This window comes from Protopterus annectens, chromosome 5.part0, assembly GCF_019279795.1.
Source record: "Protopterus annectens isolate FY-2018-M chromosome 5.part0, PAN1.0, whole genome shotgun sequence".
Taxonomy (NCBI): Eukaryota; Metazoa; Chordata; order Ceratodontiformes; family Protopteridae; genus Protopterus; species Protopterus annectens.
The window spans coordinates 381,163,394-381,185,984 of record NC_056735.1 but is presented as its reverse complement, the minus strand read 5'-3'; the positions used below and the strand labels follow the sequence as shown (position 1 = coordinate 381,185,984).

Below are 22,591 nucleotides of genomic sequence, written 5' to 3'. Positions count from 1 at the left end.
GCAGCCACGCTGTCAACTTGAGGGTGTGGAGGCAGGAGTGAAGGGAGCCTGACATGTGTGTCAAGAGGTCTGGCATTGGGTCCAGAGTCCATGGATCGTCTAGTAGATGAGGCCCGAGAAAGGGGAACCAAATCTGGCGAGGCCAGTAAGGAGTGATGAGAATCATTTTGTTTCCGATAACTTTGCTTTCTGTATCACTTTGGATATGAGCAGAAAGGGAGGGAATGCATAAAGGAGTCCCAGGGGCCAATCATGAACAAGTGCGTCTGTCGCTGACTCTCCCGGAGAGGGGATGAGGAAGAAGTAGCTGCTGCATTTGGCATTGATCGGACTTGGCAAAGAGATCGCAGCAAGGCTGTCCCCATTTGCGGAATATCTGTTCCGTTATTTCCTGATTCAGACACCACTCATGAAGCATCAAGATTGCCCTGCTGAGCTCATCGGCTATCACACTGGTTGTCCCCAGGACATGCGTTGCTACTAGAAAGCGTTGGGAAGATATCTCCCACTTCCAAACATGAACAGCCTCTCTACAAAGGGGGTAAGATCTGATTCCTCCTTGCTTGTTTAGTTACCATACCACTGACATATTGTCCGATTGGATTGCTATCACCCCTAGAGGAAGAAAGTTGTTAAGTGCTTGCAATGCTAAAAGCACTGCTCTCACTCTCATCTCTAGGACATTGATATGCAGGCGAGCCTCGCGATCTTGCCATGTGCCTTGGACAGACCTGCCTAGATAATGCCTCCCCACCCTATCTGTGAGGCATCCGTGGTCACAGTAGCAACGGGTTGGGGAGGAAGAAATGGAGTGCCTGTTGTCAGCTGGTCGGGTTGAATCCACCAACGAAGGCCCTTTTTGCAAGACTCTTATGATGATATGGTAGGATAGAGGCATTTGTTGAAAGGACCACTGGGAAGATAGAAGCCACTGGAGAATTCGCATATGCAATCTGGCTAGAGGGACTAGTGTTATAGTGGAGGCCATGGTCCCTAAGAGTTTCAGCACTCTTTGCCTTGACTTTTTGTAGAGGAAGTAGACTGAGAATTTGTTGCCTGAGGTTTTGAATTCTGTCTGCAGGTAGATGAGCTAGCATGGTGACTGTGTGTATATTTCTGTGCCTATAAAAGTCACAAATTGAGAGGGCGATAATGCAGACTTTTCCCAATTTATTGTAATCCCCAGTTGGGAGCAGAGCTGGATGGTTGAATCCCTGGTTTGTAGGAGTAGGTGCCTGGTGGTGGCGGTCAGGAGCCAGTCGTCCAGGTACGGAAACACTTGGAATCCTCGACGTCTCAGGTGAGCTGTCACTACTGCCATACATTTGGTGAACATTCTGGGGGCTGTGGTGAGACCAAAGGTCAGAGCACGAAATTGGTAATGACTGGCTCCCAGCCAGAAGCGTGAATGACTCCTTGATGCTCTGTCCATTTTTATATGGTAGTACGCATCTTGGAGGTCTATGGAGCACATCCAACTGTCTTTCCTAACAGAGGGAGTATAGACTGCAGTGTCACCATCCAGAACTTGGCCTTCTTTACGGATTAATTTAGTTTGCTGAGGTCCAAGATGGGCCTCCAGTCCCCTGTACACTTTGGCACTAAAAAGAATCTGGAGTAAGTTCCGATTCCTATCTGGTCTGCGGGGACGGTTTGGATGATTGTCTTTGCAAACAACTTTTGCACTTCTACAGTTGCTTGATTCCTGTGATTGGGTGGAACATCCGGGATCTTCTTGGGAGTGTGGGGTGGAAGAGAAGAGGGTACGGAGTAACCTCTGGTGATTATTCTTTGTACCCATTTGTCTTGGGTGATGTTTAGCCAGGCTTCTAGATACAAAGATAGGCAACACCAGACTGGCTCCAGAGAAGCGCAGCCGGGCCCCACATCAGGAGCGCTGATAGGGACAGCCTCAAAAAGAATCGTGGCCACCCTGGTTTTGCAGACCACTCTCTGCCTCTAAGGTGATGTCTGCCATTAGTTCCTCCTCCTCTGCCTCTGAAGGATGAATCACCCTGTGCATCCGAGAAAAATCTCTGGGACTTCTTGAACCACATCTTACCACCTCTCTGATCCTTGGGATATGGTCTAGAAGGGACTGTAAAACGTACTCCCATGGCAGGGAGAGTTTCCCTTCTTGTTCGCACCTGGTGAGTGTATCTTTTATCTTAGGTCCAACAAATGAAGAACCATCAAAGGGGGCGTTGATAAAGGTAGACTTGAAAGGCTCCACAAAGTTACATAAGCACATCCAGGAGTGTCTCCTAAGGCAAACTCCTGAACCCGCTGCCCTGCTCGCTCCATCGGCTGCATAGGAGATCAGCTTAATGGAGGAGTTCACGATGGAATTTAAGGTGGACAACTGACCAGTCACCTTCTCAGGGACTCCTTCAGTAGATGTACCTTGGACAATATCTCCTAACTCCTTGAGGAGATCTCTCTGAAGCCTAGTAAAATGTGTGAGGTAGTTCAGCGATCTGAGGGTAAAAGCCGCTGAAGAAAAGATATGCTTCCCATATCTACCCATCGTTCGAGACTCCTTGTTCAGCGGATGGACAGATGAAGACGTCTCTGCTAGCTCCTTCTTAGGGGCCGCCGCCACCACCATGTCATATACAGGCACACCCTTGGACAAAAACGTTCTCTTTTGGGGCAGAGAGAAATTTATTGGGTCTTCTGGGGACTGGATCCATGGCATCAGGAGTCTCCCACACCTTTCGACTAACCAGGTCTAAACGTTAGTCAAAAGGTGGAGACACCCAAGAGACTGAAGGTTGAGACCCGAAAGCCTTCAGGTACACTGACTCCTCATCAGAAGGGGTGACATTGGGCCAGCCGCCTCTTTGCTTTAGGATCTCCAAGATGTCTACAAAGGAGATATCATCAGAGGACGACTTGGGGGACCCTTCTGACTCCTCAAGGTCACTGTCTGGAGTGATGGACTCATCCGGAGAGTCTACATGCTTCCTTTTGTATGTCCTCTTCCGAGGGGGCTCCTCAGAAGGGTATTCTGGGGAGGTCTCGGAAGACTGGGGACCACTCAAAGGTGGCTCCTGAGGCTGCAGGTCTCTGCTGTCGAGAGAGAGAGAGAGAAGGTGCTGAGACCGAGATTGGTGCTTGAGGGGGAAGAGTATCAGTACCCTTGCATGGAGCTGATGAGCGAGACAGCATGCTCCTCATCATCTCGAAAACAGATCTCTGGCTCCGAAGACAGCCCCGGTTCCAAGGAAACAGAGGTAGTCCTCGGCTCCAGAGCAACTGGCTCCGAGATGGATGTAGGATCAGCACTCACCCTAGCTGACGGACCGAGAGGGAGACTCGGCACTGAAGAGGTTCTGGTCCAAGTGTCCCTGTCAGGGCAGACAGGTAAGCTTTGGCTCCTAGACACCACGGACAGTACCGAAGATGTCAGAGCAGAACTTGGCTCTGAGACAGCCAGAAGGGGAGCTGAAACTGAAGGTTCCACAACAAGCGGCACCGAAATCTCCGGCTCCAAAGGCCTGACTCGGCTCGGAGGAGGAACCACAATAGGGAGAATGGACTCAGGTGGCTCCAGAAACCGACTAGGTCGGAGCCAATAACAATTTGGGCAAAGCAGATGACTTCAAGAGTCAAAGCACTACTCTCTCCACATCTTCTGACAGGCTCTTGGAGGATCTGGATGACAGGGTAGGTGATCTAGATCTCTGTAAAATTGGAGATCTTAAGGTTGGGGAGACTGGTAAAAGATCTCTGGACTGGCTTCAATGCAATTTTTCAGTAGTCTGCTCCGAAAGACTTGGGGCCGACACTGCAGAGTCAACATCGATGACCTCAAATGGCTTTGAGGACAGTGGAGCTGATGAGGTAGACATTATATCCATTTTCAATAGTTTCTGAGGAGGTTCTAATATACTAGTCGGTGCTGGAGAATGCCTCTTGGCTGACTTGACCTTCTCTTTTCTGGATGAATGGGATTTTGATGAGGAAGAAGAGCTTGCTAAGTCTTTCTCGAAGGAAGGTTTGAGGAGACTTTTCAGAATTAACTTGTTCTTCCGCTCCTGGAGAACTCTGGGGCTAAAGGAATGGCAGAATAAATAAGTTTCCTGCAAGTGAATGGCTCCGAGGCAATAAACACAATTACTGTGGCCATGTGTAATTGACATCTTCTGGGAGCACTTTATGCATTTTTTTGAAACCCGAAGGTTTGTGATCTTTGGACTCTTTAGACATATTTATCAGATCTCTATAACAAGATACACAACAAATACATGAGGACTAGGTCCTCTAACTTAAATGGGCCTAGCCCTGTGAGAAGAAATTCAAAGATAATGGACCTTGCCGAAAAGAGGTTAAGCCGTAGAAAACCAGAAAGTTTAAACAGCAGGCAAAGTATGAGATGAACAACACTGCACACAATCCTTGTAATCTATAAAAAGAGAAAACAAAGCCCTAATATGAACGCAGACCTGCAGATATATAAACTGTGTCAAAAGATAGTACAACAACACTGCACACAATATAAGTATGAAAAATCAAAAAACAAGGTCCTAAACAAATGCGGACCTATGTAATATTAAAAGTATTAGAACTAGCACACAGGATACCACACAGAGAACAACAAGGGCCAAATGGCCAACAAGTTCTCAAAAAACTAACTAAATAGCAAAAGCGCTTCTAAACACTATCTATATAATAACCAACACTAATATTAAGTAAAACTAGCTAAAATATCAGTAAAAGTGAATAATAATTAATAAGGTTTTGAACTTAGCCACGGCCAAGCAAGAAGCACTTCTGAACTCGTAGACGCAGCAAACGAGATCAGAAGATTGTACTAGTGCACTATGGGATACCTACCTAGCCACGAGCCAACTAAGAGACTTTGAGCTTTGTAATAGGCAGAGTCAGAGCCGAGGATCGGCTCCAAACCCATATGTAAGAATGAAGGCAAGATAGGACTACAGAACATCAAATTTTACTAAGCTCTTATACATTTAAGGTAAGAAGGAGAGAGGAAAAATAATGCATGGTTAACTAAACTGGTATGTCAGCAGGAAACAGCCAGTGTAACCAATAAAGGAACTCCTCTCGATCCTCGAGGAAGGGGGAAGGAGGGGGGATGCAAGAAGGAAGGCGAGATGAAGGACAACAAACATGGAATGTTATGGTAGGTACATAACTACTTTATGTTATGTTGTCCCATCTCGCCTTCATTCTCACTGGTTGGGACCGAGTCCCCACCACCTGGTTCTTGGGTGGCTCACTGGAACAAACTCTTCAGGACAGTGGAACCAAAGGATGCCCTATTCCGGAACAAACTCTTCAGGACAGTGGAACCAAAGGATGCCCTATTCCGGGAGACCACATCCACTTTGTAATAAGTGATAAAGGTATGAGGATTTGCCCATGTTGCTGCTGCACAGATTGAATCTAAAGACAATTTAGCTTGGAAGGCAACAGAGGTGGCTAAGGCCCTGGTTGAATGTCCTCTGGCCCTCCCTGGAAGTGTCTTTTTATGCAAATCATAAGAATAACCAATTGTGTCTGACAGCCATTTTGATAAGGTCACTTTTGAAACTGAAGAACCTTGGTTATTGTCAGCAAAGGATACAAACAATTTGTCTGATTTTCTAAGGTCTTTGATCCTGTGTAAATAAAAACTTAATTGTCTATGAACATCCAATTGGTAGAGTCTATATTCTGCCTTGTTGCTGTACTTAGGAAAGAACACAAGAAGTTCAAGGGACTGATTTAAACTATACTCTGAACATACCTTTGGCAAGAAGGAAAGACTGGTTCTAACAGAGACTCTATCTTTGTGAAAAACGAGATACCTCGGGCCAATAGACAAAGCATGTAATTCAGAAACCCATCTAGCTAAGGTGATAGCAACCAAGAAAAGGGTTTTCCAAGACAGAAATTTCAGGGGACAAGATGCTTCTGGTTCAAAAGGTGGAAGAACTATAGAAGCTAAAACCAAGTTTAGGTCTGGGGTGTGGGGGTGTTCTTTTACCGGGGGGGGGGGGGCGTAAAAGAGTTGTACCTCGTAATAATGCAATGCACAACTTATGGGACATGATGTTAGAACCCAAGTCTCCTACATGAAAATTGGAAATGGCAGCTAGTTGGACCCTAACAGTAGCTGCAGCTGCCCCTCTTTCAAAAGTTTCGGCCCGAAAATCAAGAATCTTGTGAACAGCAGCAGTGAAAGGATCAATATCATTACTCTTTGCCCAATAAGAGAACCTCTTCCATTTGCTAGTGCAAATCTTCCTGGTAGTGGGCTTGTGAGAGGACACTAGGATGTGTTGTACAGCCGGGGAGATGTTTGGAAGCCCGGCTAAGACTGGAAGTGGAGAAACCAAGCAGTCAGCTTGAGAGTTTGGAGGGAAGGAAGAAGCCCACCCGACTGATGCATCAGGAAGTATCCAAGGTTCCAGTTGAAGATGATGGTGAAGAAATGGGAACCATATCTGACGAGGCCAGTAAGGAGCAATGAGGATGAGTTTGCAACCTAGCAACTTTGCTTTCTGAAGTACCTTTGGAATTAGAGGGAAAGGTAGAAAAGCATAGAGTAGTCCTGGAGGCCAATCATGAATAAGTGCATCCCTGGGTGACTGTCCCGGCGGGGGGACTAGGGTGAAGTAGCTGCTGCATTTGTTGTTGGGGAGTGGCAAAAAGACTGCAGCATGGCTGGCCCCATTTGCAAAAAATCAAGCCCGCAACTTCTTGTTTCAGGGACCACTCGTGAGGCATGAGGATAGCCCTGCTGAGCCTGTCCGCTATCACATTGGATTTCCCGGGAATGTGCATTGCAATCAGAAAACATTGGGAAGACATCACCCATTGCCATACTTGAAGCACCTCCCGACACAAGGGGTAAGATCTGGTCGCGCCTTGCTTGTTGATGTACCATACCACTGACATATTGTCTGTCTGAATTGCAATGGTCCTGGTAGGTGGAGAGTCTTGAAGTGCTTGCAAGCCAGAAGCACCGCTCTCATCTCTAGAACACTGATGTGCAAATGGTACTCATGAGGTTGCCACATTCCTTGGACAGTCTGTCCCAGATAATGCCTCCCCCACCCTATTTGGGAGGCGTCCGTCGTCACTGTGGCTACTGGATGGGGGTCTAGGAAGGGTCTGCCCACAGTCACCTGGGGGGAAACAAGCCATCATACCAAGTCCTTTTTGCAAGTTTCCGTGATCAAGATCATGTGTGACATTGGTAAATCCTGGAAAGACTGCTGTAGTGTAATTGCTGTGACCATTGAGCCCAAGACTTGTAATGCTTCCCCTTGCCTGAACTCTCGTTTTCTTTATGAGAAATGAAACTTGCTGATGAATGGTTGACACCCTGTCTTGAGGCAGCTTTGCTATCATGCGTCTTGCATCCAAGTCTGCCCCTATACAGGTAATAGATTGACAAGGCAACAAGGAAGACTTTTTGTAGTTTATGGTGATGCCTAGCCTGGAACAAGTTTGGATTGTGTAGTCCCTGTGCTTTGATCAGTTGATGCTTGGTGGTAGCAGTGAGGAGCCAGTCATCTAGATATGGAAACACCTGGAATACTAGATGCCTCAGGTGAGCCGTGACCACTGACATACACTTGGTGAACACCCTGGCGGCTGTGGTGAGACAAAAGGGCAGGGCTCTGAACTGATAATGACTGGCTCCCAGCTGGAAGTGTATGAATCTCCTGGATTTCCTGTCCATTTTTATGTCGTAGTACACATCCTGGAGATCTATGGAGCACATCCAATTGTCCTAACCCAAGAAGGGAAGAATGGACTGCAGTGTTACCATATGGAACTTTGCCTTTTTTACTGATTTGTTTAGCTTGCTGAGATCCAAAGTGTGTCTCCAGTCCCCTGTCTTCTGGAACTAAAAAGAACCTTGAGTAAGTTTCAAATTCAATTTGGTCTACGGGAACTTCTTGGATGGCTGTTTTTTCTAGAAATTTTTGTACCTCTAGGATTGCTTGATCCCAAAGACTTGGTGAAACATCTGGGATTAACGTTTTTCTTTGGGGGGGGGTAACTGGGAAATGAGAATTTTGTAACCCCTGGATATTCTTGACAGTACCCATGTTTCTCTCGTGATAGTTTGCCAGGCTGCTGGGTACAGTGATAGTCTGCCTCTGACTGCCTTCAGAGGCGGACAGTCAGGCCTCTCTTCAGGAGTGCTGGAAGGGCCTAGCAGAGAATGTATCTGTTGCCCTGCTGTTGCGGACCCCCTCTGCCACGAGGGTGGCATCTTCCATTGTTGTTTCTCCCTCTGCACCTGGAGGAAAAATCTCCACGTGTGTCAGGTGAAGCTCCCTGGAATTTTCAAAACCACATCTTTCCACTCTTCTGACCTTTAGGATAGGGTCTAGATGGAGTGGAAAAATGGGCTCTTACAGCAGAGAGAGTCTTGCCATCCTGTTCACATCTGGTGAGAGTCTCTTTTACCCGAGGCCCAAACAAGGATGAGCCATCGAAGGGGGCACTGGTAAATGAAGACTTGAAAGGTTCTGCAAACTGACAAAGGTGCATCCAGGAGCATCTCCGCAAAGCTATTCTAGTACCTGCTGCCCTACTTGCTCCATCTGCTGCATAAGAAATGAGCCTCATGGACCACTGAAGTCAAGGTCGCAAGCTGAGAAGCCGCCCTGTTAGCAACTTTCTCAGCTGTAGGATCTTGCAGGGTATCTCCTAGCTCCTTGAGGAGATCCCTCTGAAGTCATGTGAAGTGTGACAAGTAATTCAGTGACCCAAGAGTAAAGGTCGCTGAAGAGAACATATGCTTCCCATACCTGTCCATCGTATGAGACTCCTTGTTCGGTGGATGGACAGATGAAGTTTACGCAAGTTCCTTCTTATTGGCTGCTGCCACCACCATGGCATCAACAGGGACCCCTTTGGAAAGGAAGGAATTATCCTGGGGAGCAGTAATAAATTTATTTGGTCTCCTTGAAACTGGTTCCATGGTCTCTGGAGCGCTCCACACCTTTCGATTCATTACAGACAAGTGTGTCAAAAGGCAGAGACACCCAAGAGGTGGAGGGTCAGGAACCAAATGCATCCAGGTAGACAGACTCATCCTCGGAAGGGGCTAGGGACTCCCAGCCACCCCTCTGTCAGAAGGGGCTAGGGACTCCCAGCCACCCCTCTAAAGATTTCCAAGATGCCTGAAAAGGAGACATCCTCAGAGGGAGACCGTGGGAACCCGTCCAATTCATCCAAGTCTGTGTCTGAAGTGATAGACTCAGGGGAGTCCAGATGTTTCTTCTTACATCTTTTTGAGGGACCTCCTCAAAATGTTCATGGGAGGTTTCGGAAGAAGTGGGGTCACCCAATGGGGCATCCTGGGGCACAGGTTCCCTACGCTTGGAGGCAGGAGGATGGTCAAAGGCAGGCACAGGCACCGAGGGAGAAGGAGCCAATGGAGCCAAGGGTGGAGCAGTCTCAGGAGATAGCACCCTCCTTATCACCTCAAGGGTGCCACGGTCCCGAGTCGAAGGAGCCTCCAGCTCCTAAGAGTCCGGAGATCTCCTGTGAACCGAGAGTGACAGCTCTGAGGCTGATGTGGGAGCTGAGGTCACCTGTGTCAAAGCTCTGAGAGGCAGAGCGGGGTCAGACAAGGGTCCAATGCCACTTCCCCCCCTCAGAGCCGGTGAGAGAGCTTCGGTGCCCAGATCCCTCGATGGACTGAGACATCAAGGAGATTGGAGCGGGTGTCGGCACCGATAAAGGAGAAGTAACAGAAGTCGACAGCTCCACCACCACGACTATCCATGCACTCCAGCTCCAAGCTCAACAGAGTCAGAGGAGGAACTGATAGAGAAGCTGGATGGGCCAAAGGAGCCAATTCCTTATGGGCTCGGCTCGATAGTAATTTAGCAAGTGCCTGCGACTCGAGGAGCCTATTGACCACTCTCTCCACGTCATGATCCGAAAGCCTGGAGGACAGAGAGGAGTGCAAAGAGGACCAGTGACTGCCCGCTTCAGAATGCAGCAAAGGAGATTGTGGAGCAGAGCGTACTGGCTCCAAAGAAGGACATCTTGTTCTTTTATGGGTCTGGCCTGGCTCCAAGGACACAGATGGAGCCGCCGAAGACTTAGCTTTGTCGGAGCCAAAACGGGGAACCGACAGAGCTGAAGGTTTCACAGTGGATTTTGTCTGCTCCAAACTCGGAACCAATGGTTTAGTGAATTTTTTGGATACTTTAGCTGGCTGAGGACCCTGAGACAAAGAATCTTGAGGGTTCTTCAGAAGGCCATGCAAAAATAACTTATTCTTTCTCTCCTGCAGGACTCTGGAACTGAAAGCATGACAGATAGAACATGAGTCCTGCAGGTGAACAGCCCCTAAACAATGTACACAACTCATGTGCCTGTCCGTAAGGGACATTTTTTGGCAACACAGGTTGCATTTTGTGAACCCAGAGGGTTTTAACTCTTTGGACATAATGGATAATTTGACAGAAAAAAATTACCACAGCGCTAAAAAACAAGGCTGTAACAACTAACAGCACACAACAACTAAAACTACTATAAAGGTTGTAATGGCTAGTCCAAACAACAGGGAAGGAAATCTCTCTCTCTTTTTTTTTTTTTTAAAGGGAAGAGAAGAAGAAGAAGGGGGAAGAGCCTCTAATTTAAACAGCGACTCCCCCAAAAGGAGAGCCATTAACTTAAACGGCTATCCCAGAAAGAGTGGGGAAAAAGAAGATGAACCCTCTAATTTAAACAGGCTCAAAGGGGAAGGTAAAGCCTGAGGAAGAAAACGACGGCCAAAAACACCCACAAGTAGAAAAAAGGTCGTTAGACTAATAGGATAATATATGCTCTAACAATGTTAATTAAACAAAACCCCAGAAAGGATAACAATATAAGTGAAAAAACACTAAGTACTTAGCCTGAGCCAGTAGTCATAATCTCGACGCTGCAAGTGGCAAACGAGATCTGGGTAGCTACCGCTAGGCATGTTGGGATAGGGGTTAGCCTTGAGCCAGTAAAAGCTCTTGAGCTATAGAAAATCATCCGAGTCTGAGCAGAGGATCAGCTCCAAACCCAACCAGCAAGAATGAAGGCAAGATGGGACAACATAACATCAAGGGTTATCGCTGTCACCACTGATACTAGAGCTTGTAGAACTAGGCAAGCTAAGATCATGGCACTACAAACATCTTGTTGACTTGTGACCTTCAAGTATGAACTCTCGGAAGGGGAAAGGAGGCTACTGTTGATCTTGTGTCGAGTAGTGCTCCCATGAATTCTAGAATTTGAGTTGGCTCTAGATCTGACTTCTCAAAATTTATAGTTATTCCTAACATTGTGCATGAGTGGATGACCCTCTCTTGCCATAATGAGTCGATGCCTGTTCGGAGCAGTAATAAGCCAGTCATCCAAGTATGGAAACACACGGAATCCTAGCAATCTTACATACATTTACTGTGGTGAGACCAAAGGGCAGTGCTCTGAACTGATAATGACTGGCTCCTAGCTGGAAGCGCAAACATTTCCTGGATTGCCTGTTTATTTTTATATGATACTACGCAGCCTGGAGATCTACTGAGCACATGCAGTCATCCTTTTCCAAAAATGGAAGAATGGACTGAACCATGACCATCTGGAACTTTGTCTTTTGAACAAATTTGTTCAGGCTGCTGAGATCCAGAACTGGTTTCCAGTCCCCTGTTTTCTTTGGCACTACCAAGAATCTTGAGCAAGTTCCAGATCCTTTCTCATCTGGGGGACCTTTTAGATAACACTTGTCTAGCAGCTTTTGTATCTGAATGGCTGCTTGATCCTCTGACTGGGAGGAACATTGTGGATTTTCCTGGAAATTGGAGGAGGGAGGGAAAACGGAATTACATATCCTTTGGATACGATCCTCTGCACCAAAGTATCTTTTGTTATCTCTAGCTAGGCTCTCTGGTGCAGGGACAAATGACCCCTGCTTGCCTCCAGAGGGGGACAATCGGGCCACTGTTCATGAGTGCTGGAAGGGTTTGCCAAAGAATGGCTCTCTGGACCCTTGGTGTTGCAGGCCCCTCTACTGCGAGGGTGGCGTCTACCATTTGAGTTTCCCCCTCTGCATCTGGGGGAAGACCCTCCACATGCCCTGGAAGATCCTTGTGATTTTCTTAACCACATCTACCCACCCTTTAATGATTCACCAAGAAGGATCTTTGGGGGGTGGAAACATGCACACCCATGGCAGAAAAATTCTTTCCATACTTCTCATACCTGGACAACATATCTTTCCCTTTGGGGCCAAAGAGAGACATGCCATCAAAAGGAGCATTGACGAACATAGACTTAAAAGGTTCTGTGAAGTCAGATAAACACATCCAGGTGTGTCTACTAATGGTTATGCCTGAACTCACTGCCCTTGAGGTTCCTTCTGCCATATTGGAAATAAGCCTCATGGACGAGTTTGATATAGATTGTAGGGTCACCAGCTGTGAGGTGGCAGAATCCTTCACCACCTCGGACACTGTTCCACGAGGGTATCAGAGAGTTCCTTTATCAGATCACTCTGCAGTCTGGAGAAAAATGCCAGACATTTAAGAGACCTCAAGGAGAAATTCCCCAAAGTGGAGACACGCTTCCCAAACCTGTCCATTGCCTGCAAATTCCTTGTCAGGGGGATAAACAAAGGAACTTTTGTCAGCTAGTTAGTTTCTGGTGGCCACCGCTATGACCATGGCATATACAGAAGGGCCCTTGGACCAAAACTGCTAGTCTGCTGGGGGAGTCATAATTTTATCAGGCTTCAATGGTATGGGTTCAGTGATGTCAGGCTTTTTCCAGGGCCACCATGAGACCAATTAAAGGAGCTCGTTGGCAAGCAGAATCACTCAAGACAGAGAGGCTGGTACCAACTGCCTCCAGGAGCACAGATTCCTCCAACAAAGGGTTGCTGGGCTTCAGGTCACCTCTCTGTTTTAGGATTTCAAGGATGTCTCTGAATAAGACGTCCACAGGAGGTGACCATGGGAACTGTTTACCCTCCTAAAAATCTGTGTAATTATTGACAGATTCAAGAGAATTCAGATGCTTCCCCTTACACGTCCTCTTCTGAGAGACCTCCTCATTGAGATAATCTGGGGAGGTATCAAAAGAGGTGAAAATACCCAACTGGGCATCCTGGGGTTTTGGTAAAGGCTGTCCCCGTGGGAAGGTTAGCTCAGACTCGACGCAGAGATGGGGAAGATGCAGATGCAGGACCCGAGGAGATAAGACCCGTCTGGGTCACGGTAGCTGACAGGACCCTCTCCAAAGTCCTAAAGGCTGACCTTCCTGGAGAGGGATATGAACCCGGGTCTGAAAGGAGGGCTTTCTGATCCTTGGTCTCTCCCTGCTCTGTGGAAAGCCACCGCAATCCAGACGTCTGAGCCAAACTAACTCTTGCCGAAGCCTTAATGTGCATAGATGGCTCTGAAGCCCTTAGAATTGACTGAAACACCTCAGATTCAACAGGTTAAAACTGGCTCTGAGAGCTCTCTGGAACTGATAGCATGGAGCAGCTCAGAGCAAGCTTCGGATCAGAGGATACAGTGATTTTCTGTTCTGAAAAAGATGGGATGGGTCTGGACAATTCAGATTCAAGAGCACCAAACCCGCACAGGGAGTCTGAAGAGGAAGAGTTTCAGGTGTTGTCATGGATGTTGGGGTTTCCTGACCCAAAGGTGTAGGAGCCGAAGAAATAACTGGGTGGCTCTGTGCCGAGAGGATCTGTTTCACTACCCTCTCTGCAACTTCTACAGTGAGGCTTCTAGAAGAGTGAGAGGACTGCCTGGAAGGAGAATCCAGTCTATAAAAAAAGGGAGAAGGCACTCATGATGGGACCAGGTCCACAGATGGTGAGTACCTTGTCCTAGGAAGTACATCCAGTAGTCTTGGCAGATCCAATGTCTTCAGATCAGACAAATCCTTAGTTTTCAAAGACTTTGGATCCGAAGAAACAGTCCAATCCAAACAAAGGCTTTCTACTTTTGTCTGATCTGAGGGGGTCAGATCTAACAATTTAATTTTCGTTTTTCTTGGACAGATCTGAGGAAACTGTTGGATCCAAAGAAGGCCTTTTTGAAGTTTTCTCTGAGGTCTTACAGGAAACAGAAGAAAAGCTCAGAGATGAAAGTGACAACTTCTTGGATGTTTCTCCAGCCATGGCATCACCAAAAGAAGATGGTAAAAGCCCCTTTAAGATTAGTTCTTGTGTTCTACTAATGCTCAGGGGTTGAAGGCATGACATATCGCACAACTCTTGCAGGTGGAGTGGGCCAAGGTAGTAGACACAAAGGATGTGCGAGTCAGAGAAGGGAATGTTTTGTCTGCACTTTCAACATTTCTTAAAACCCGCAGAGTTTTTTCTCAGCCATGTCAGCTCAGAACAAATGGCTATAGTAATTACCACACAGAAGAACTGCAGCACAAACAACAAAAGGCAATGAAAACTTAAGGCAAACAACTATCAAAATATTGGAATTTTTTTTTTTTTCAAACAAGAGAAGGGGCTACCTACAAAGTTAGTGAGGACTACAATAAACATAGAAGAGTAAAGGAGAGAAAAGCAGGGAGAAAGAGATACTAACAATAGTTTCTAGAGTACACTAGTACAATAAGAAAGAAAAATTAGAGAAAGATTATTGTACAAGAAAGAAACAGAAGTATTTACCTATCCCAAGTAGCTTGAGAATCAAACAACTACATCTTTCACCTAACAGCAGCAAATGAGATCTGAGGTAATGGGAAGGGTGCATTGTGGGTAAGGGAGAAGCTCAAGAGTTTTAAGTTGCCATGAGCTTTTACAGCAGCCGAGTTATGGCAGGTACCTCGGATCTGAAACCATCAGTCAAGGTCAGAATGAAAACTGATATCAGATCATGTATTTTTCCACAGTACCAGAAAGCATGTTGAAATAAATCACTTAAATTTGTTGACTAAAGAAATTATAGCCAATATCAATGTTTAGGTTGGGAATGGAAAGTGCAGGCACATGATTACCAGTTTTGAGTAATCATTCACTCATTCTTTCTCCAGTACTCACTTTATCTAATTAAAGTTCATTGGGTAGAGCTGAAGAATTTCTCAAACAGTACACACAAGGTGCATGAACTAATCCTGCAGAAGATTCCACCATATCATATAGTATACTCCTGCACACATGCACCTACTCACGCATGTACTCACTATCACATGCACCCACCTACTCATGCATGTACTCACTGTCACATGCACCCACCTACTCATGCACTTACTCAGTCTCACACGCACGCACCCATGCACGTACTCACTGTCACATGCATGTACCCATGCACGTACTCACTGACACATGCACGTCCCCATGCATGTACTCACTGTCACACACACGTACCTATAAACATACTCACTGTCACACACATGTACCTATATACGGGTCTATATCAAGTGAATGAAAATTTATATAATCAAATGTATTCACATTGACACATAAACGCCGAAACAACTAAATGTCGAAATGTTCTTTCAGAGAAAAATATATCATCGAACTGTTTTAGTTGGCCACATTGCCTGTTAGGTACGTTACATGATGACGTCCGAACATAAATATGAATATGTATGAAATAACATCAATACCTGTAAATAAAATAAAAAAAAGTGTACGTATATTCACTTTTGTAACTTCACTATCAATTAATTAAATAAATACCGTTTACAATTAATGTGAAATACTTAAAAACATAACGAAAATAAAATGTAACAACACAGTATTTAAATTAACATTTCCGGCAAATACGTGTGCATACAGTGGTTATACCTGCAGCTATGGCTTGTAGCACTCTTGCTGGACCTGGTGTAATAGGTTGTAACTATTACACAGTTAAATCCCAAAAAATGAAAGATATGCTAGTTGTTGATGCCTATTTGTACAATTTAGAGAAGGTTCTAAAAAGCCTTAAGTATTGGTGCTGTCATTTGAAAACGACAGATAAATGTAAGGGTAGGGCTATAACAGTTGATAAAGGTGGAGAAGAAATTCTCCTGAACTCTACTATTCATGACCCTCCGTCAGATCCAACGTTAGTTGAAAAGTACAAAGTGTGTAGTACATTGAAGGATATGGCTAGTACTTGCAGGAACACACCGTGTTTAGTTGTTGATGACATTCTTGCTACCATGTCCTTTGAGTCTACTGTTGCATTGCCAACTAGGCGATCACTATTACAACAGGTTAACAGAGTTAGGAGAAAAACTTTGTTAAACTGTAAACCATGTACAACCTTAGGTGCAGTATGTCTGGATGATTATAAATTAAAATAATCTGAATTCATCCAGGAACGTAAAGTAGATTTGCAGTTAAATGTACATGTTTTACTGTTTACAACAAAAGAAAATGTCAAAGACTTGTGTAATACAAACATATGGTTCATGGATGGAGTATTCCTTACAAAAGGTAGACTATGTAGGCAGTTATATAGTGTTCATGCATTTGTTAACCGTGGTGACAAACAGAGATGTCTTCCTTTAGTATATGTCTTGATGACTAAAAAGTCTTTTAAGGCATACAATTTGATGTGGGAGTGTCTGTTTAACTTGTTAGCTAGATGTGATCCAACACCTTTGGTGGAATACTTATTATGTGACTTTGAACTAGCTGCAATTAAAAGTATAGAAGCAAACTTTTTCAATGTGAGAAGTAAAGGTTGTTTCTTCCATTTCTCACAGAATGTGTGGCGCAAAATTCAGCAACTTAACTTATCTAGACCTTCTGGTACTTCTCTTGAATTTCAGCGTTCCGTTAAAGAACTAATAGCGCTTTCATTTTTGAGGGAAGATGAAGTGATTCCAGCATTTAGAGAGCTGAGTAAAACATTTCCTGCTGACGGGAAAGAGTTGATCACATATTTCTCTGATATTTACATGTTGGGTCGCTTACGGAAGCAGATCACTAGAACTACAATTCATTTACGGTTTCCTCCTGTGTACCCTATATCGTTCTGGAATGTCTCCTGTTTGAACGATGTTTCTTTACCACAAACACAAAATTACATGGAGGGCTGGCACAGGAGAATTAGGTGGCTTCTAGGCAGACGTATTTCTGACATACCAGCTGTTCTGTCAGTACTTGCTAGAGAGCAAAACCGGGTTGACGAAATTAGATTACAGTTAATGTCTGCATGTCCTGTTTCTCCAAAGAAGAGAAAACATTTAGAAAGGGACTTTTGTCTACAAACTGTTTTGAAAAATAAAGAACAGTATACTGTACTTGAATTCTTACGTGCAGTTGGCATGCGACTTAAAATTTAATACCATACTAACATCGATATGCTGTGTGCACCATATGTTTTCTACATATTATTGAAGTGCATATTTTGATTTCTTGGGCGAGGAGGTTATTTAAATATGTAATCACTCCGTTTGTAGTTTACTTAAAATACGGTATAGTTTAATACCCGTTTTGTATGCAAAATATATTTCCTTTCTTGCACATAAAGCACAGCTTGGTAGGGTAAGAAAAGTTAATTTTGGTGGTAAGTTACACTTATTACACTAGGGAGCAGTTGCTGGCCAACTAAAAGTTTTCGATGTTTTGATTTTCAAGCTTTTACGTGTTCGACGTTTACTTGTTTTGGCGTTTGTGTGTCGATGTAAATACATTCGATTATATAAATTTTCGTATACTTGATATAGACCCCCTATATACATACTCACTGTCACACACACCCATGTATATACTACTCACTGTCACACGCACACACCCATGTACATATTCACTGTCACAAGCACGCACCCATGCACTCACTGTCAGACACCCATGTATGTACCCACTGTCACACACACACACTCACTGTTGCGCACATGCACCCATGCACACACTCACTGTCAAACGCACCCATGCACAGACTCACTGTCACACGCACCCATGCACGGACTCACTGTCACACGCACCCATGCATGGACTCACTGTCACATGCACACACTCAAATACTGCATATATATGCCTAAGAACAATTTACAGAATTGTCTATTCACTTACGGAATATCTTTAGGATGTGTGTGGTGTGTATTGGGGGTTATTGGTGCACCCACCAAAAACTCATGGAGACATAGCAAAGGCAGTCACACAGACTCCATAGAAAATGCACCCCAGCCACAAACCAGACTGGTAAACCAAGTGATGTAGACCAGCAACACTAACTACTGTGCTCTTATGCCATCCCACTTTTCAGCCGGGAGAACAGGGACATGAAATTTGATGAACTCCTGCCAGGGCAAGTTATACAGAGGTCATGTACCAACCAACAGCAATGAAAAACTGTCCCAAGGATCCTGCACTGACTTGTATAAGAGGACAGTTTCTAAAATGGACAGAATCAACTCTGCTTTCGAAGGGCAATTTGTCCAAAATGTTAGTGGTTAGTTTCCAGATGACTGAATTAACATTACAAAATTCTGCTAGTAAATTTTTCTAACTCCAGACGGTGCTTGGCATTCTTATGTTTCTTCAATCACAGCAATGAACAAAAAACAGTCCATTCTTGGTTTACCTAATTATTAAATGCTACATTAGATGTGTGAATAGTTAGCTAACTTAAAAAAATCCAGTCGTTTTTCCCAGTTTATGCTATTCACTTGCACATAACTATAACAGTGTTATTAAAAACAGCTTGGGAAAGCTAGTTCTGATAGAATACAGGGATAATATATTCAGCAAAGCCAAGTAGATCAGAGTTCAATTAGCAGTTTTGTATCTGAAGGAATTGGCAAAAAAAAAAAAAGAGTAGGAGTCAGTGGCCTCGGATGTCTCCCTCATCTTGGATGAAGGGAGGAAGGTAGCACTTGTTCACCACTTGGGTGACACACCTAGGGGATTCAATCAAGCAGTAAAAACCAGTGACCAAAAGCTGTCACGATGCACACTCGCATAACTGAGAGAACATATGGAGGCATATTCTCGGTGACTGGCAGCATGCACTGCAGCTTGTAGAAACACAGAGTGAGGAGCTTCACTGAAGTACGGGTACACCATTCTGCAGGAATGGCAGGCTAGCTCATTCCCTACCACTGACTCTCACCTCTGGGGAAGGAATGGGCTGAATGGGTTACTCTAGCAGGAATGAATGGGCCATAGGACTCTTGCCTAGTCTGGGGATGCTTAGCTTTCATATCACGGAACGAATCAGTCACATGAGTTCAGACAGAGAAGTAGTCAAGCATGTCCTGCAAAAAAATAAAAGCTTGTGAAGTACTGTGTGCCTAGTGACTATTTCCTTGCAGTATGGTCCAGCTTTTCAAGTTACTACAGCACATCTCCCACAAAATCAGATAGCAGTTTGAAAAATCTAGCCTTTACAAACAAGTGGTCTGCATCTAGATAAAAGTTCAGCCTGGAATACCAAAGGCTATTCAAAATGCATTTAGAACAAGACCTCTTTGGGCTCTGTTCCTTAGATGCTGGTATTCTCAGGGAACTAATAATCCAAACATTTGCTGTGTTGGTTTTTGCCTCGTATCCCTTTTATGTATTACCTCTTCTACTGTACTATGACACGAGATCACAACACTGATAATTTTTTGGTTTATAAAGATTCTGGACAAATACTGTGCTCTACATTCTAAACCCACTGTCACCTAAAAGTAAATTTTACTGTGTAGCATTAATTCACCATGCACTACATAACGTAGCTACTAAAATATATACAGTGCAGCTGGTTCTGAAATATTAACAAAGTCTTTTTGTAGATATATGGAATGCACAGAATGATAAAGATTACTAGAACACTCTGCTTAATTAAGTATGCAATAATAAGGTTATCTTTAAGAGGCTAGGCTGAATCTTTTTGTAAAGTTGTTGCTAGAGTCGGTCTTTACCTTTCTTTTCTGCTGCCCAGCTTGCGAGAGGTATACTGGTCTCCATAATCCACCAAGTTCAAATGTCGGGAAAACACATTTATTTTGTTGCCTACAAACAAGTCTTCCAAGTGAAGATCATCATATTTTGTTCGTCTTAAAAAGCTGCGATGATTCTTCAAATCAAACTAGAGAGCAAAGTGAACAATATCAGAATGAAACAGCTAGACAATCACAATAAATTAATATCTTCCTTGCTATCATACTGAAATCCGCTTTGACTCTGATCTGAGTGGTACACTTTTCCCATTTTCACAGATGTCGTCAGCTGATCCACAAAAAAGGCTAGATATTCCACAAGTACTTGGATTCTTATTAATAACACACCAGGAAGAGAACAGAAACAAAGACAAGTTTCAAATAAAGTTCCTAAAGGTTGTACCAACATCGCAAAATGTTTTCATCTTAAACTTTATTTCATCTAGTCTATCATCTTCAGTTTACTATCTGACCCTTTTCTTGGACTTAACTGTACCATGTACTGATGTAGACTCTTATCCGTTTTGGCACCTTCATCCAACCAACCTGTCCTTTCCATACCATCCATTTTTTTTTAAACATATAATGCAAGTCCCATCTAAAGCTGCACATTAGGCAGTGAGTGATCACTGACTGAAGAACTGACAGAAGTGAAACAGTAAGCTGCCATTAGGGGCTGATAAAGATTTTTGTTCACTTGTTGTCCAGTTCCTTCTATCTAGGCCTACAGTAGGCTGCCATTAGGGCTGATAAGGAGTTTTGTTCACTTGCTGTCCAATTCCATCCATCCATCCAATTCCATCCATCTTTTATAATTCAGACATACCAAATGGGTATAGTCCCATTTTCAGGGGGAAAACCAAGGGAGAAAAGCCCCAACAAGACTACAACAACACAGAATATAAAAAAGGGCTATACATAATGATGAAGCAAGATTAGCTTAAATAACACATGCCTGATAAGAAAAGAAACAATATAAAAGAACAACAGACATCATAAAAAAAAAAAAAAAAAAAAACATTATTTACGTTTTTAAGATCTGCAATGATATAGCAATGAGCACCACTTTATATGGAGCATTTTAACAAAATATGAAAACACAAGACAAAAGAATATGGTGGTGATTGGAGAGGGAAGTAATTAGCAAGTTAGGACCAAGAGGGATATTAAAAAAGAATAATAAAATGACCACGCTGTGATAAACATTACAACAGAGGTAGAGTCACATGGAAAATGAGGCTCTCTACAGTCCACTGACAAATCATTACTGTCCATAACTAAACCTAACAACAATGCAGGATCAGGACAGTCAATGTATTTACAATGCATTCCTAACAGTTAGTATACCATCCTACTCCACTTAACACTGTGCAACTTGAAAGACTTTAAATGCTGAATAAAGAAAAACTTCTATTAACAGCACCACACTGCACATCCCCTAGTTAAACTAGTAACAATATAGCTATACAAATTAATGCCATACTTCTCTGCTGCAGAAAACAATTCATCTCAACCATACCATCCTCTATTATCTAATTTTTTTAACTTTCTTGCGCCTCCTCCTCTTTCCATTCTTTGGGCTCCTCTAACTCTATTCTATCTTCCTATGTCCTAGATTTTGAACAAGACTTTATAGTAAAAAGATGTTATGTTCTTACCATAACGGTCCATCTGTGTTGTCCATTTTCATTCTTCCTCAACCTGTAGGTCTTGGATCTGGCTTGGACACTTTCCAAGCTTGAGATTTGAAGCTTGAGCTCCTATCCTACACACAATGCCTCATTCCCCCAGACTACCTGAGATCGTGTTTAATATACAGAAACAATAATATATTTATATGTATACACGAATCATAGAAAAGGCACAAAGATCAGGAGCTCAAACAGGAACTGTGGTCTCTATAAACATATCCATCAGGTATCTCATAGTTATGGATAGGGGGAAGGAGGGAGGGGAGATTAAGGAAGAATGAAAATGGACAACACAGGTAAGAGCATTACTTGTTTATCTAATGTTATCATTTTCATTCATTCCTCAACCTGTGGGACAGAGTCCTCAGCTACAATAACCTAGGGTGGCCTTCATGGAAGGATATTCCAGAGCACGACAGAGCCAAAGGCAGTCTTACTCCTACAAATAATGTCTAACTTATTGTGTGTAATAAACATATGGGAATGAACTTGACCAAGTAGCAGCTGCACAAATGTCATAGACACTCCTGACTAAAAAGCTTCAGAAGTTGCCTGGACCTCGTAGAATGAGTTTTGATTTGACATGGTAAGGGAATGATTTTAGAAGAGTAGACAAAAGGAATGCAATTTTTCGACCATTTTGCCAGAGTAGTCTTGGCAATAGCTTTCCCATTCCTTACCTCTGAATAAGAAAAACAGCTGCTTGGATTTTCTGAAAGATTTTGTTCTGTCCAGGTAAAAATGTAGCTGTCTATGAAAATAAAGAAGATGGAGCGTGTACTTACCCTTGTTTGGAAAATTAGGAAATAAAACAGGAAGGTTAATAGCATGATTGATATTGTTTTCTGTAGCAACTTTAAGCAAAAAGGATGGATTGGTATGCAAAGTTACTCTATTTTTGTAGAAGATTAAACAAGGAGATTTAGAAGAAAAGGCTTGCAGTTCTGAAACCCTGCTTGCTGAAATGATAGCCACCAGAACAACAGTCTTCCATGAGAGAAATTTAAAATCTACTTTAGCAGCAGGTACAAAAGGAGGCAGGACTAAAGCTT

At 43.8% G+C, this 22,591-nt stretch overlaps 1 protein-coding gene across 1 annotated transcript in view; it reads right to left on the bottom strand.

Annotated features, from left to right (window-relative positions):
- Window positions 1-22,591, bottom strand: part of NME7 (NME/NM23 family member 7) — a 1,612,386-nt gene that overhangs the window by 1,419,499 nt on the left and 170,296 nt on the right. Inside the window, exon 3 of the mRNA XM_044071838.1 lies at window positions 19,831-19,997. Coding sequence (XP_043927773.1) covers window positions 19,831-19,997 — 167 coding nt within the window. The remainder of the gene's footprint in view (window positions 1-19,830; window positions 19,998-22,591) is intronic.